This window comes from Oenanthe melanoleuca, unplaced genomic scaffold (assembly GCF_029582105.1).
Source record: "Oenanthe melanoleuca isolate GR-GAL-2019-014 unplaced genomic scaffold, OMel1.0 S001, whole genome shotgun sequence".
Lineage (NCBI taxonomy): Eukaryota > Metazoa > Chordata > Aves > Passeriformes > Muscicapidae > Oenanthe > Oenanthe melanoleuca.
In genome coordinates this window covers 6,097,607-6,112,953 of record NW_026612650.1, presented here as the reverse complement: position 1 = coordinate 6,112,953, position 15,347 = coordinate 6,097,607, and the positions used below count along the sequence as shown (strand labels likewise).

General features: G+C 51.9%; 3 protein-coding genes across 4 annotated transcripts in view; 1 reads left to right on the top strand and 2 right to left on the bottom strand.

Annotated features, from left to right (window-relative positions):
- LOC130266127 (uncharacterized) overlaps positions 1–15,347 on the top strand; it is a 1,034,314-nt gene that overhangs the window by 11,228 nt on the left and 1,007,739 nt on the right. The window lies entirely within an intron of this gene.
- LOC130266132 (olfactory receptor 14A16-like) overlaps positions 1–15,347 on the bottom strand; it is a 540,143-nt gene that overhangs the window by 214,068 nt on the left and 310,728 nt on the right. The gene's annotated exons all lie outside the window — the stretch shown is intronic.
- Positions 10,392–15,347, bottom strand: part of LOC130266144 (olfactory receptor 14C36-like) — a 255,402-nt gene continuing 250,446 nt past the window's right edge. Inside the window, exons 2-3 of the mRNA XM_056515484.1 lie at positions 12,547–12,751; positions 10,392–11,332 (exon numbers count right to left, since the gene is read on the bottom strand). Coding sequence (XP_056371459.1) covers positions 10,392–11,309 — 918 coding nt within the window. The 5' untranslated portion in view covers positions 11,310–11,332; positions 12,547–12,751. The remainder of the gene's footprint in view (positions 11,333–12,546; positions 12,752–15,347) is intronic.

Genomic DNA, 15,347 nt, shown 5'->3' with positions numbered 1-15,347 from the left:
GAGTGCAATTTTAGGGTAATTTAGGGCTTTTGAGGGCTCAAATTAAGGGTAATTTGGGGATTTGGGGGACTCAAATTAAAGGTAATTTGGTGTAATTAGGTGCTCAATTATGGGCTAAATTTAGGGGTTTGGGGGGCTCGATTTTGGGGATAAATTTGGGTTTTTTGGGGCTCACCGGGTACTTTGACAGCGGCGCTGAGTGGGGACAGCACCCAGCCCGTGTCCAGCTCCTCCTTGTAGCAGCAGCTGGAGCGTCCAGCTCCAGCCACGGCCACAGAGGGAACAGCAACCGAAATTTGGGGCCAGGGGCTGGCCTCGGTGGTCTCGGAGCCGTCGCGGTAGAAGCAGAAGCGATGCCGGACGTGGCCAGAGGGGTCAGGGGCCAGGCAGGTGAGGGAAATTCGGGATTTGGAGCCATCCAGAGAGGCTGAGGGAGGGTTGAGGAGGAGGATGGGCTGGGCGGGAGGGGCTGGGGGATACAGGGGGTGTGGTCAGTGGGAGTGATCAGTGGGGTTTGATGATTGGGGTGGTCATTGGGGTGGGCAGTGGGTGCCATCAGTGTGTGGTCACTGAGGTGAGTGTGGTCAGTGGATGTGGTCAGTTTGGTGTGGTCAGTGGGTATGGTCGGTGGGGTTTGGTCATTGAGGTGGTCATTCGGGTGGTCGGTCAGTGGGGTTTGGTCATTGGGGCGTGCACTGTGTGCAAGCAGTGTGTGTGGTCACTGAGGTGGGTGTGGTCAGTGGATGTGGTCAGTTGGATGTGGCCAGTTGGGTGCAGTCAGTTGGGTGTGGTCATTGGGTGTGGTCAACGGGTGTGGTCAACGGGTGTGGTTAGTGGTGTGTGGTCATTGGGTGTGGTCATTGGGTGTGGCCATTGAAGTGTGGTATGTAGGTGAGAGCAGTTGGGTGTTGTCAGTGGGTGCAGTCAATTTGGTTTGGTCTTTGAACGTAGTCAATGGGTGTGGTCTGTGGGTGTGGTCAGTTGGGTGTGATCACTGGGGTGGACAGTGGGTGTGGTCACTGGGGTGGACAGCGGGTGTGGCCATTGTGTTCAGCCATTTTGATGGATGTGGTCAATGGGGTGTGTGTGGTCAGTGGGGTGGGTGGGATCAGTGGAGTGGTCATTGGGGTGGTGGTCAGTGGGTGTGGTCACTGTGTGGGTTCAGACATTTTTATGGGTGTAATCAATGGGTTGGATGCAGTCAGTGGGTGTGGTCAGTTGGGTGTGGTCAGTGGCGGTGGTCAGTGGGGTTTGGGCATTGGGGTGTGGTCAGTACTGTACTCGGCTAATCAGTGGGGTTGGGCAATGAGTGTGGTCAGGGGGTGGGGTCATTGTGTGTGGTCCATGGATGTGGTCATTGAGGTGGTCATTGCAGGGATCAGTGGGGTTTGGGAATTGGGATGTGTTCACTGGGGTGGTCAGAGGGTGTGGTCTGTGAGTTTATTCAATGGGTGTGGTGAATGTGGTGGGTCTGGTCAGAGGGTGTGGACAGTGGGGTGGTTGGTGGGTGTGGTCAGAGGCTGTGGTCAGTGGGTGTGGTTCACTGAGGTGGGTGTGGTCAATGGAGTGGTCAATAGACAGGCAGTGGTCATTGCAGTGGGTGTGGTAAGTAGGGTGGGTGTGGTCACTGGGGTGGGTGTGCTCAGTGGGGTGTGGTCAGTGGATGCGGTCAGTGGATGTGGTCAGTGGGGTGTGGTCATTGGGGTAGTCACTGGGGTGTGGTCAATGGGGTGGTCAGTGGACTCGGTGTGGTCAGTTGGGTGTGGTCACTGAGGTGGGTGTGGCCAATGGAGCGATGAATGGACAGAAAGTGGTCATTGCAGTGGGTGTGGGCAGTTGGGTGTGGTCAGCAGATGGGGTCATTAGGGTGTTGTTAGTGGATGTGGTCAGTGGATATGGTCAGTGGATGTGGGCAGTGGGTGTGGGCAGTGGGTATGGGCAGTCGGGTGTGGTCCCTGAGGTGGGTGTGGTCAATGGAGCAGTCAATGGACATAGTGGTCATTGCAGTGAGTGTGGTCACTGGGATGAGGTCAGTGGGGTGGTCATTGGGGTGTGGGCAGTGAAGAAGTGTGGTCAGTGGGGTATGGTCACTGGGATGTGGTCAGTGGGATGGTCAGTGGGTGTTGTGAGCGGGTGTGGTCATTGGGGTGAGGTCAGCAGGTGTGGTCATTGGGGTGTGGTCCATGGGGTGGACATTGGATGTGGTCAGTGAGTGTGGTCAGTGGATGTGGTCAGTGAGGTGTGGTCAGTGAGTGTGATCAGTTGGGTGGGCAGAGGGTGTGGTTAGGTAGTGTGGACATGGGCAGTTGGGTGTGGTCAGTGAGTGTGGTCAGTGGGTGTGGTCAGCAGATGTGGTTAGTGGTGTGTGGTCAGTGGGGTGGGTATGGTCAGTGGGTCTGGTCATTCAGAGGAATGTGGTCACTGAGATGAGTGTGGTCAATGGAGCAGTCAGTGGACAGAGTGGTCATTGCAGTGTGTGTGGTCATTGGGTGTGGCCATGAGGTGGTCAGTGGGTGTGGTCATTGGGTGTAGTCAGTGGGTGTGATCAGTGATTGTGGTCATTGTGTGTGGTCATTGTGTTCAGACACTTTGATAGATGTGGTCAGTGAGGTGGGTGTGGTCAGTGGGGTGAGTGTGGTCATTGGGGTGGTCAGTGGGTGTACTCATTGTGTGGGTTCAGCCATTTTGATGGGTGTGGTCAGAGGGTTAGATGCAGTCAGTGAGTTTGTTAATTGGGTGTGGTCAATGGGTGTGGTCCAGTGGGTGTGATCAGTGGGTGTGATCAGTGGGTGTGGTCAGTGGGTGGGTGTGGTCAGTTGGGTTTGATCAGTTGGGTGTGGTCAGGTGGTGTGTGTAGTCAATGGGTGTGGTCAATTTGGTGTGGTCAGTGGGTTCGATGCAGTCAGTGAGTTTGGTCATTGGGTGTGGTCATTGGGTGTGGTCACTCTGGTGGGTGTGGCCAATTGAGAGGTCAATGCACAGGTGTCCTGGTTTGAAGGACAGGTGTCTGCCAATAAAGGCAGAAGTTTTCCTTTGAAGCAGAGACCTTAATTCCACTCCCCCCAAGTATTATAAACATTTGAATCAAGGACTCTGAGGCAGAGATAAGGGGGTAGGAATAACAGCTCTTTTACTAATATATCTAACTGTACAAGCAGAAACAACAGCATTTGTTAAAATTACCAACAAAACAGAACAGATAACTCGGTTCCAGTCCTTTCTTTAGCTGTGAGCATGCTCTCTCTTGGCGGGAGCGGAGGCAGGAAGGGGCGGCCGCGGCCGGGCCGGTGTCGGGTGGGAGCAGCTGGAGCGGGCAGCTCCTCGCTCACCGTTGGTGTCCGGGTGATTCACTGTGTCTGCAGAGGCAGGAGGCTGTAGCTGGGCAGATGCAGGGCAGGTGATCGCAGAGGGTCTGGCTCTCCTGCGTTTGGCTGCGTGGCTGCAGATGGGGGATCCTCCTCTGAGCTCCCAGAAACACGAGTCCCCTCCGGAAGCACAAGAATCCCTCTGGAAGCCCAGCTTCCACCTACCCCTTTTGTCTAGAGTTGTGAAGGGTCCTGGGTGTAAACCAGCCAGCTCCATTGGCATGATAATGGGAAAAATTCTTTAAATTGACACAGTAATAGAAAAAACACTCAACCCCCAACAATCCTCAACAGATTTGGTGGTCCAGGGTGTAGTGGTTTTGTTTCGCTAATTTGAAATTTTCTTGTTTTGAGATAGGATTCTGAGGAAGGCAAAACAATCTGAACTTTAAATGGTACAAAGAGAAATCTTACTACTGAAAACTATAAGGAAAAGAAAAAAACCTAAGAATGAAACTTTAGACTCCTCTTTCTCCCCCTACACACTTCCTTTCTTTCACACTGAAAATGTTTAGAAAACAACTCAGTCAGTTTACCATCTCTAAAATAGTCTTTTACCAATTCATTGGGAGAGGAGACTTCTCTCTTCAGTTTGTGGATATTTCTCCACAATAAACAGTTTTCTCGTGGCCTTGACGTCACAATGATTAGGTGTCTGGGATAATGGAATTTTGTTCACTATGTAAAAATCCTTTCTTTAACTTACAGTTTTCCTAGAACTATTATTGAGGACCATATTAACTGTAGGGAAAATTTAAAGGGTTGTAATGGTTTAAAAAAAAGCTTGCTTTATTTTTGAAAAAATAGGTTTTTCTTCTTCTTCTTCTGGGAGCAGCACAGGTCTTCATAGTATTCAAACTTAAGGGATCACAGCTATTTCAACATCTACTTAATCTAACACTAATGTCTTTGTTCATATTTACAGGTAGAACAGTTACATTTACTCTGTAATATTTTTATGTGTTATAGGGAAACAAGAGTCTCTTCTTCATAGCTTAAAAAGGAGAAATTTCAGTCCACGACTCTCTTCCTCCCCTCATCTGGGACCTGACTCTTCCCTTTGTCTGACCTCAGTGTTTTTATGCTGTTTGTGTGCAAATCTTCATCTTGGTCCTTTTGTTTCACTCAGGAGAGAGAACAAAGTGTCTGCAAGTCTCATTCTGAGCAATGGAAGAGTTACTACCTTGCCTGGGCAGCGGCTGGAGCAGTTTTGGTGGAGCATTTCAGACCGCGCTGAGGCTGGGCCAGGATCGTAAGGGCCCAGCCAAAAAAACAGTGGTGGTTGTTCTGGCTCCATGGTTGTTTTCTGGGAGTTGCTACATTCAGTTCCAGCTGTGGGCTGATGGGTTTCCCTCCCCCTGCCCAGCAGGCAAAGGGTGGCCCCTTGCTGGAACGGGCCCGGCTGTCTCTGCCCCAGGCCGCGCTGCCCAGGACGGCCCGGCCGCCCGGAGCCGCTCTCCCGAGGGTGGAGGCCCCACGGACCGGCGGCAGGGCAGGGTTTGAATGTCAGCTCCATGTTCTGCTGAGCCACGGGCTCCCTGGCTGTGCCAGGCTGGGGAATCTAAGATCTTAGCAGCCGTGTGGGCCTCCCCTCCCCATTTCTATCAGGACCCCGGCCAAAAACGGGGCCCAGAGTCAGAGCCCAGCCGTGACCTGGGCCCGGCCAGACCTGCGGGCTGCACGGAGGGGCCCAGGTCGGTGTTACCTGTACTGAGGCAAGAACAGAAAGAGAACTTTCCTGGGGTTTTTCATCTTTACATGTGTGTTTCGCAAAGACGAATAAACTTTCTCACTGGTGTACCAATGTGTCAGTATTAAAAATCAGACACCGATTGGTCCTTGTCTGGTCCAAAAGCAGCTGCCCAGGTCCTGGCAGAGAAAAATTTTAGGGAATCTTTACAAACCACCACACCAGCCTAGATGTAACCTTGTCCCTGGCTGAGCGATGATCACAGGGATTTGAGCACATACAAAGGATCGCAGCCAATTAATTGAACCCCAAGTGCAGATGCATCATTGGCCAGGGAAATGGGTGTGTTAAGACCCCAAACAATCACATGTGCATATCCGGGACATTCAAAGCCTCCGTTTAAGATGGGTCCCGAAAAATACAGAAAGCTTTTGTTGTATGGATTGCTGTGTTGTCTCCGTCTCCAACCACAACTCCAATTAAGGTAATAGGTGTGGTCAGTGGGTGTGGTCATTTGGGGTAGTCTGTGGGTTTGGTCAGTTTGGATGGTCAGTGGTTTGTGGTCAGTGGTGGGGTGGTCAGTTGTGTTCAGAGGGGTGTGGGCATTGGTATCTCTTAGTGGGTGTGGACAGTGGGGTGTGGTCCATGGGGGTGGTAAGTGAGGGGTGGTCAGTTGGGTGGTCAGAGGTTGAAGTGAATGGAGTGTGGGCATTTGTGTCTTCACAGTGGGAGTGGTCAGTGGGGTGTGGTCACTGGTTGTGGTCACTGGTTGTAGTCAGTGGGTGCAGTCAGTGTGTGTGGTCAGTGGATGTGATCACTAGCTGTGCTGAGTGGAAGGGGTCAGTGTGGCTGGTCAGTGTTTGCGGTCAGTGGCTGTGGTCAGAGGGGGAATGGCCAGTTGGTGCGGGTACTGGGGGTGGTCAGTGATGTTTGTTCAGTCGGTGTGGTCAATGGGTACAGTTAGTGGGGGTGGTTATTGGGGGGTCAGTGAATGTGGTCAGTGGCTGTGGTCAGGGCGGAGGTGGTAATTTGGTGGGGTTCAGGGAGTGTTGTCAGTGGCATGTGGTCAGTCACTGTGTTTGGTCAGTGGCTGTGGTCAGTTGGGTAGTCAGGTGGGGGTGGTCACTTGGGTGGTCAGGGGTTTGGTCAGTGGGTGTGGGCAGCATGTGTGGACGATGGGTGTGGTCACTGAGATGGTCAATGGGGCGTGGTCAGTGGGTGCGGTCATTGGGAGTGGTCGGTGGGTGTACAGTCAGTTGGGGGGTCATTGCGGTGTGGTCAGTGGGTGCACTCAACAAGTCTGGTGGGTGTGGTCAGTGGGTGTGGTCAGTGGGTGTGAGCAGTGCAGAGTGGTCATAGGGTGTGGTCAGTGGGAGTGGTGAGTGGGAAAATGCAGTGGGGTGTGGTCAATTGGGGTATGGGCATTGGTGTTTTGGCAATGGGTGTGTTCACTGGGTGTGGTCAGTGGTTCTGGTAAGTGGGGGTGGTCAGTGAGTGTGGCCATTTAGGGTGGTCATTGGGAAGGTGCTTAGCCAAGGCAAAAGGAGGCTCCCTGTGTGCCCTGCTCCCCTCTCCCTGAGCTCCTGAGAGCTCTGCAGCCCCTGCTGCCATCCCATCTGCCCAGGCCAGCACAACAGTCCCGGCCTTGGGGCCCTGCAGAGCTGCTCCTGCTCCAGGCCCAGGGCCCATCCCAGAGCTGGGGCAGCCACAAAGCTGTGCCCATTTCTGTTCATTCCTGATCTGATGAGGATGGATCCTCAGGAACATGGAGATTGCTGATGAATTTTACTGTTGCAGAGGCCTCTTCATTCTTGAGCTATTCAGTAAAGGAATTCAGTGGCAAAGACTCATAAACATTTCTTCAAAACACCCAAACAAGAAACACCTCTGGGAATAATTTAAGTTTTCAATTCTTTTGTGGTTAATAGAATAGATTTCAGAAGTGTATTCCAAGTAAATATACTTTATGGGAAACAATGCAGAGAGAACATTTTTATTGTTGTCTTTTCCTGTTTATAGAAAGATATAAACAAATAATATTTACCCCCAGCAAATTCTAATGCAGTCTGAATGGATATGAATATCAAGACCATTCATGGTGGGGAATCGATAACACTTTGACCCCGTCCCATTCCCACTATTTCCCTCATCCAAGCCCTGGGACTCCTATGGATCAGGAATGGTGAGGCCAGCAGGACCAGGGCAGTGATTCTTCTCTTGTGCTCAGCACTGGTGAGGCCGCACTTTGAGTGTTGTGTCCAGTTCTGGGCCCCCAATTTAGGAAGGACATGGAGGGGCTGGAACATGTCCAGAGAAGGCAACAAGGCTGGTGAGGGGTCTGGAACACAAGTGCTGTGAGGAGTGGCTGAGGGAGCTGGAGATGTTTATCCTGGAGAAGAAGAGTCTCAGGGGAGATCTCATCACTCTCTACAACTCCCTGACAGGAGGGTGCAGCCAGGAAACAGTGACAGGACAAGAGGACACAGCCCTAAGCTACTAGGGGATGTTTAGGCTGGACATTAGGAAATATTATCCACAAAAAGGGTAATTGGGCGTTGGCATAGGGTACCCAGGAGACGTAGGTGAGCCACCGTCCTTTGAAGTGTTTCATGCCATGGTTTGGGTGACAAGGTGGTTTTGGGTGACAAGGTTGGACTTGATTCTCTTCAAGGTCTTTTCCAGCCTGGGTGATTCTGTGATGATTGTGACACTGCAGGGCCCTGGGGAAGCAAGGGGCCATTGTGACACTGCAGGGCCTCGTGGAACTGAGAGGACCAGAGTGACACTGTGTACGACATGGCACCACAGAGCCAAGGGGCCACTGTGACACTGTGGGGCTACATGAAAGTAAGGAGTCCATTGTCACAGTCTGGGTCCTCGTGGAACCACAGAGGCCACTGTGACACTGTGGAACCAAGGAGAGCCTTGTGAGAGCCTGGGGCCAATGGAATCAATGGGCCATTTTTCCACTGCAAGGACTCTTGGAACTAAGGGAACAATTGTGACACTGTGGTGCCCCATTGAACCAAGGGCCCCTAGTGACACTGCAGGATCTTGTGTAACCAGGGCTCCACTGTGACACTGCAGCACCAAGGAATTCATGGTGGCACTCGGAGCCCTCATGGAACCAAGAGGCCACTGTGACACTGCAGGGCCTTGTGGGACCATGCAGAGCATTGTGACAGAGCAGGACCTTGTGTAATGATGGGGACATTGTGACACTGCAGGGCCCATGGAACCAAGGGGCCAGTGCTGCTCCTCAGGGACTCCTGGAATGAAGGAAACATGTTTGACACCGTGGTGCCCCTTGGGACTAAGAGGCCATTGTGACACTGTGGAACCAAGGAGAGCATTGCTGCCCTGTGAGACCTCATGGAACCAAGGATCCACTGTGGCACTGCAGGGCCTTGGGGGATCAAGGTGCCATTGTGAAACTGTGGGGCCCAAGGATCCAAGGGACTTTGTAACACCAAGGGGCCTCAGGGAACCAAAGGGAGCTTGTGACACTGGAAGGCCTCATAGAACCATGGTGACATCAGGCTGGGTGCCAGTGTGGATCTGCTGGGAGGTAGAAAAGCTCTGCACAAGGATCTGGACAGGCTGGATCCAGGGCCAAAATCCAGGTATTGAGGTTTAACAGGACCAAGTCCTCGGTCCAGCACTTTGGCCACAACAACCCCTGCAGTGCTAAAGGCTGGGGACAGAGTGGCTGGACAGTGGCCAGGCAGAAAGGGACCTGGGGACACTGATGGACAGCAGGCTGGACATGAGCCAGCAGTGTGCCCAGGTGGCTATGAAGGCCAATGGCACCTGGCCTGGATCAGGAATGGTGTGGCCAGCAGGAGCTGGGCAGTGATTCTTCCCCTGTGTTCAGCACTGGTTGGGCAGCACCTCTAGTGCTGTGTCCAGATCTGGGCCTCCACAATTTAGAAAGGACATGGAGGGGCTGGAGCATTTCCAGAAAACGGCAACAAAGCTGCAAAGGGGTCTGGAACACAAGTCCTGTGAGGAGCGGCTGAGGGAGCTGCAGTTTTTTATTCTGGAGAAGAGAAGGCTCAGGGAAGACAAGGTGGTGACAGTGCACAGATTGGACTTGATGATCTCCAAAGTCTTTCCCAGCCTGGCTGATTCTGGGATTCTCTGAAACCACCCTTGGAGCAGCTGCAGGATGAGCCCTGGGCCTCCTCTTCACAAGGTCCAGGAGCCCAGGTCCCTCAGCTTCTCCACACAGCCCCAAAGCCCATCCTGTCAGTCCTGCAGAGCCTCTCCAGCCCCTCCTCATTGCCCAGAACAGGGAGCCCCACACCCAGACACACCAGCCCAGATGTGCCCCCTTGGCCTGTGGCGCCTCTGGCAAGGGAGCAGCATGAGGCACTGCAGGAGCCTGCAGACAATTCCTGAAGCACTTGTAGGATGATCCTGCACCTCAAGGGACATTCCCATTGTGCCAGATCATTAAAATAAAATCAGGAGTGGGGCTAGAGAGGAAAGGGCAAGCTGGGATGGGGTGTTTGAAGGGGATGGAATGGAGATGGGAAATAGGAAGAAATCTGGACCAGGGAAAAGTAAAGAAAGCAAAGGTGAACACAAGGAAAATACTCTGAGCAGTTTTGGGGTGGCTGCCAAGAAGCCGTGGCTCTAAGGAATGATGTCTGCAGTGGGACAGGAAACTTACAGCTCATGAGAACAAACTTTCTGGCTGACTGCAGAGGCCATGACAAACCTGAGTGGTTTCCCTCCCATCCCCAGCCCGTGCTGGCCCCAGGGGGTGATGGCATTTGTGCTCACTCAGCTCCATCTCCCCACAGCAGCACCATGGGGGTGCTGATGCCTGCTCTGTGCAGTGCAAACAGGGGCTCCTGAGCCAGTGCTGCCGTGTCTGTGCCTGCAAGGATGCGGCACCTGTGTGAGCTGGGGGAGAGGCCAGGGCTGCAGAGGGGGGATGTTGTTGGCAGGTGCATGAGGACGCTCTGGGACGCTGCCCTGGGCTGTCCAGCGCAGTGGGGATGGATCAGCCCCTGCTCTGCACACAGACATTGCTGCTGCAGCTCCAGTGAAAGGAACAGAAGGGGCATGTCTGGAAAAAACTTTGCTGGGAGAGAGATCCTTTAGTTATTTTAGAGTCACAAAGAGTGCACATTTTCATTGACACAGAGTGCTGCCACAGGAAGGTGGAGACAAGCAAAGTGAGAAATAGCTCAAAAAACGAAATTCTTTTTGGATAATAATAAGAAAAACAAAAGAAAAAGAACCTACAAAGTGAAACCAAACTATTAAGGATTACTGTTATTACAACTGGTTTACAGAAATTGACCAGCAGTTTAATGATCTTGAAACTATCTAGTCATCAGTCTCCACACTGCAGCCTTGAGTTCCTGGTTCCTCAGGCTGTAGATGAAGGGGTTCAGGGCTGGAGGCACCACCGAATACAGAACTGACAGTGCGAGGTCCAGGGATGGGGAAGAGGTCGAGGGAGGCCTCAGGTATGCTAAAAGGACAGTGCTGAGAAACAGGGAGACCACAGCCAGGTGAGGGAGGCAGGTGGAAAAGGCTTTGTGCCGTCCCTGCTCAGAGGGGATCCTCAGCACAGCCCTGAAGATCTGCACATAGGAGAAAATAATGAACACAAAACAGCCAAGTCCTAAACAGGCACTAACAGCAAGAAGCTGAAGTTCCCTGATAAAGGATTTGGAGCAGGAGAGCTTGAGGATATGAGGGATTTCACAGAAGAACTGGTTCAGGGCATTGCCCTTGCACAGGGGCAGGGAAAATGTACTGACGGTGTGCAGCAGAGCATTGAGAAAGGCACTGGCCCAGGCAGCTGCTGCCATGTGGGCACAAGCTCTGCTGCCCAGGAGGGTCCCGTAGTGCAGGGGTTTGCAGATGGACACGTAGCGGTCGTAGCACATTACAGTCAGGAGGAAAAACTCTGCTGACATAAAAAAAAATAAGAAGAAAACTTGTGCAGCACATCCTGAGTAGGAGATGTTCCTGTTGTCCCAGATTGAATTGTGCATGGCTTTGGGCACAGTGGTGTAGATGCAGCCCAGGTCAGTGAGGGCCAGGTTGAGCAGGAAGAAGAACATGGGGGTGTGCAGGTGGTGGCCGCAGGCTACGGCGCTGATGATGAGGCCGTTGCCCAGAAGGGCAGCCAGGGAGATGCCCAGGAAGAGGCAGAAGTGCAGGAGCTGCAGCTGCCGCGTGTCTGCCAAAGGCAGCAGGAGGAAGTGGCTGATGGAGCTGCTGTTGGACATTTGCTGTCTCTGGGCATCATGCACTGGAAAAAAAGGCATTGATAAATTGCACAAACTTTGTGGAGTCAATCCTATGCTAATTTCTTAAGAATTCACTCAAAATTCCTTCTCTTTCTCTGGGAAAATTTCACTTAAATTTTTAAATTTCAAGCTTACCTTAGCTTGAAAAGCAGCCACGAGTTGCTTTTGAGTTACTTCCCCATTCTCAGAGGTGGCAAAAATTCTCATCATCAGCATTTCTGTAAGCAAAACTTTGGGGAGCCCAGAGGGAAAACAGCTCCCTGTGCCCCAGTGTACTCAGACCTGCTGGTCCCACTCAGGTGCACTTGGCTCATTACACCTTCCTCTATTTCAGGGTAGTCAAACTTAAAATGTGCTGGAAAAATAAAGTGGACTTCTGGAAAGCTCCAATTTAAAAGAAAAGTCAGTCTCTTTAAACCCTTCTCTCTTTCCCTAGCACCTGAAGAGGGAGGGTATCCAGATTGCTCTGGCTCTCTGCTGCCTGGAATTTTTCCTACTGGGAGCTGATTCTCTCTTTCCAAGTCTTGTCCTTGTCAGTGCTGCCAGGGTCCAGCCCAGCCTTGGGGGCTCAGCTCTGCCCTGCAGACCCCTCCCAGCTCAAGGCAGTGCCCATGGTGCTGCTGCTGCTGTCCGTAGGCAGAGGAGGGTGAGAAGGAACTTTGTGAGGGAGATCTGAGACAGATCTGCTGGTCCCCAGTGGGACAGTGCAGGAGTCTCAGTGACACACACACACCTGACAGCCCCTTTCCCTTCCCTTGAGGAGAAAGCTGAGAGCAGCCCTGGCCATGAAGCACCATCTCCACAGCAGGAGGAATCTGCCCTGATGGGGGTGGCTCCTTCCACCTCCAACTTCTCCCCACAGTGCATGGGGAGCTCCCAGGCAGGCTGAGAGCTGCCCCTGGCAGATGGCACATGCTCTGGGCTGGCCAAGAGCCCTGAGGGCTGAAGGAGCTGCTCTGCTGGACAGCCCTGGGCAGCCCTGGCTGCAGCCCCAGCTTCAGCCCCTGCAGCCGTCCCTGGCAGCAGGAGCCGTCCTGCTCTGTCCCTCTGACGGTGCCCAGGGCAGCCCCGCTCTGCAGCACATCCTCCTCCTCCTCCTGTGCCTCAGAGAAACTGGGAGAGTCCTCCTGACACATCCCCCAGGCTGTGGGCTGTGCTGGCTCCAGGAGATCCCTCCAGGAGCACAGGGGACATTGCCCTGCACTCACAGACTCACCATGTCCAGGGCTGTGAAGATGTTTCCCCAAGTGAAGTCTCAGCTCAATGTCTTGCCAGTCCTGATTGCCTTTAGCCTGTCTGTGCCTGGCTCCTGTCCCCTCAGTGCCTGCAGGCAGTGCCCTCAGCCCTGCTGGGCTGGGAGAGGAGCAGCTTCTCAGCAGAAATGTCTTTTTGAAGCTTTTCCTGGTTGCCAGTATCTCCCTCTGTGCCAGGAGACACAACACAACGACTTTAATGACCTGCTCAGGAGTTTCTTTTTTAAATAGATTCAATCCCTGAGAGAGTGTTTTTCAAAAAAACTTTTAAAGAACTCAAAGTCAAATTAATACACCAAAGTTTCTTGAAGTTTTAATAGGTCCCACTGGGGGAAAGGACTCAGAAAGTGCCCCAAGGTTCCAGTTAGAGCCAAACACTGGATGCGCTGATGACAAGTGGAGACAAACAAGGGAAAAGTGTCTCTGATGCTGAGCAAACCTGGATGTGTTTCAGGAATGCAAAGGGCCAAGGGCTGAGCCCCAGCCCCTGGCAAGGCACATCCTGTCCCTCCCTCATTGCTCAGGGCTCTTCCCGGGGCACTGGGCTCTGGGGATGTGCAATGCCAAGGGCAGGACCATGTGACGGCCCCTGCCAGGCTGCTGAGCAGGGACAAGGAGGCAATGAGGCCCCAGCACAGCAAGGCTCACTTGTCCCCTGCTGGCCTCAGGCCCAGGGCCAGCAGCCATGGCCCAAGTGCTGCAGCAGTTGGCTCTGGCAGGGCCTTTCAGCTGCTGCCCATCCCTGTGCCCTCTGCAGCCCAGGCTGTCCTATGGTGTCCATGCCCTGTGCCTCTGTCCCTGCAGGCTGTCCTCCACCCCCTGGCTGCCTCACCTCGCTGGCCCTTTCTTTGCTGACAGCTCTGCATCCTGCCTGCCTCTGCCTGGCCACACAAAGCCTTGGGCTGCTCCAGACTCCTTCTGGGGGACATGTTACGCCACAGCCCTGCCCTGGGAGAGAAATCCCTTCATCCTTGTGTGCAGTCTGGATCTCTCCAGCTGCACTTGGCATTAATTTTCTTTTTCCTGATGTTCTCTACTATTTCAAAAGTATCAACCATCTCTGAAACAGCCCTTCAAGCACTCCCAGGGCTTTCCTCTCCTGTCCTCATTCTCCACTCAGCTGAGCACAGAGCTCCTTTGCCCTTACACAGTGCTCATCTGCGGGAGGCCCGTCAGGGTCCACACCACATGCGGAGTCCTGATAAGTTCTTTTAGGAATCTCAAAGTGGAAAAGACACAGCAGGGGAAAAAACCAGTTTACTTTTGCAAAAATGCACCTTTATTTAGTGCCAACCAAATGCAATAGAGGGACAGGAAATAAAAAAGAGTGAGTGAGAGAAAGAAAGAGAGAGAAAAGGGGTTGGGATTATAGAAGGATTATTAGAAGTTTTGAATGTTGAATCTTAATTTCAGCCCTTTTTTAGCCTGGAGGAGTGTTGGAGTCTTTAATTCACGAGTCTCTCTAAATTCTTCAGAGAGAAATCAGAGTACAGAGATTGAATTAAAACCTTTATAGGGATTGAAGTATGTTAAGCCACTCACCCATAAAATAGAGATGCAAGTTTAAGTTTTCGAATAAGTAAGCAAGGAATTAATTAGGAATAAGCATTAAGTGCTTTTAGTGAGTAAAAGATCTCAGATGCCAGAGTAGAAGTGTGAGTTCTAGTGAAGGCTGAAAAACCTAGTCCTAGATACCAGTGTTACCTTGGAGGCTGCAGGAACATAGTTTTAGACATAATTAAACTGTAATAAGAAGATTGCTTACATTTTTCAGATAGAACAAGATAGACCATAGGCATAGTTTATACATAACCTAGCTTGCTAAAAAACTAGAATTCTAATAGGTTAAGCAGTGTTTTGAGTTTTTGTCTTTAGTTTGTTGGGAAGTTTCTATATAAGAATATATGCATTGGGGAGAGCACTTCATTCTGCACTTAGCTTCACTTTGCCTTTTGCTTTTGTTCCTGCTCTCTCACTGCCATCATCATCACCTGAAGAAGATCGGAGCTGCCACAGCAACATCAGCTTCCTGGGACCTTGAGAGGAGCACTTCTCCTTCTAATTGGGGAGCTAGACCAAAACCTACACTTGTGACTCTTTGCCTTTCGAGACAGATGTGCTTTTGCAATAAAAATCTTTATAGTAACTATTAGCTGCTTGGCTCATTAAAGAAAACAATCACAACCAGACAAATGGTGCCTAGAGCATTGGAGAATTAACCCCACATAGGAGAAGGCCAGTTCTTTTCCACAGAAAGGAAAGCACTGAGCCCCAGTGTTTGGAAGGCAGGTGAGAGCCAGCCCTCAGGAGGCCAAGGCCAGCCGGACCTGATGGTAATGGCAGCTCTAGTGTAGGAGCAATCTTTGGATATAGGACTTCTGGAGGTGGAATCTCAATTTCAGCCATGGGTGCCTGGAGAAGAAGGATGGCTTTTTTCCACTGGAAGGAAATCATAGAGCCCCGCTGTTTCAGGGGTAGGTGAGCAGTAGCCACAAGAGGTCAAGACCAGCCAGACCCATCTGTCCTGCTAGCTTTTGTCTGGGAGCAATCCCTGGTTACACAGAATTTTGGAGGCAGAATTCTGATTTCAGCCATGAGTGCCTGGACAAGGATGGTTCTTTCCTATAGGAAGGAAAGCATGGAGCCCCAGTGCCTCAGGGAAAATTAGGGGAGACCACCAGATGCCAAGGCCAGCCAGACCTGTCTGTTTTGGCAGCTATTGGTGTGGAGAAACTCTTGCAGATAGAAATTTTAGAAGAAAATA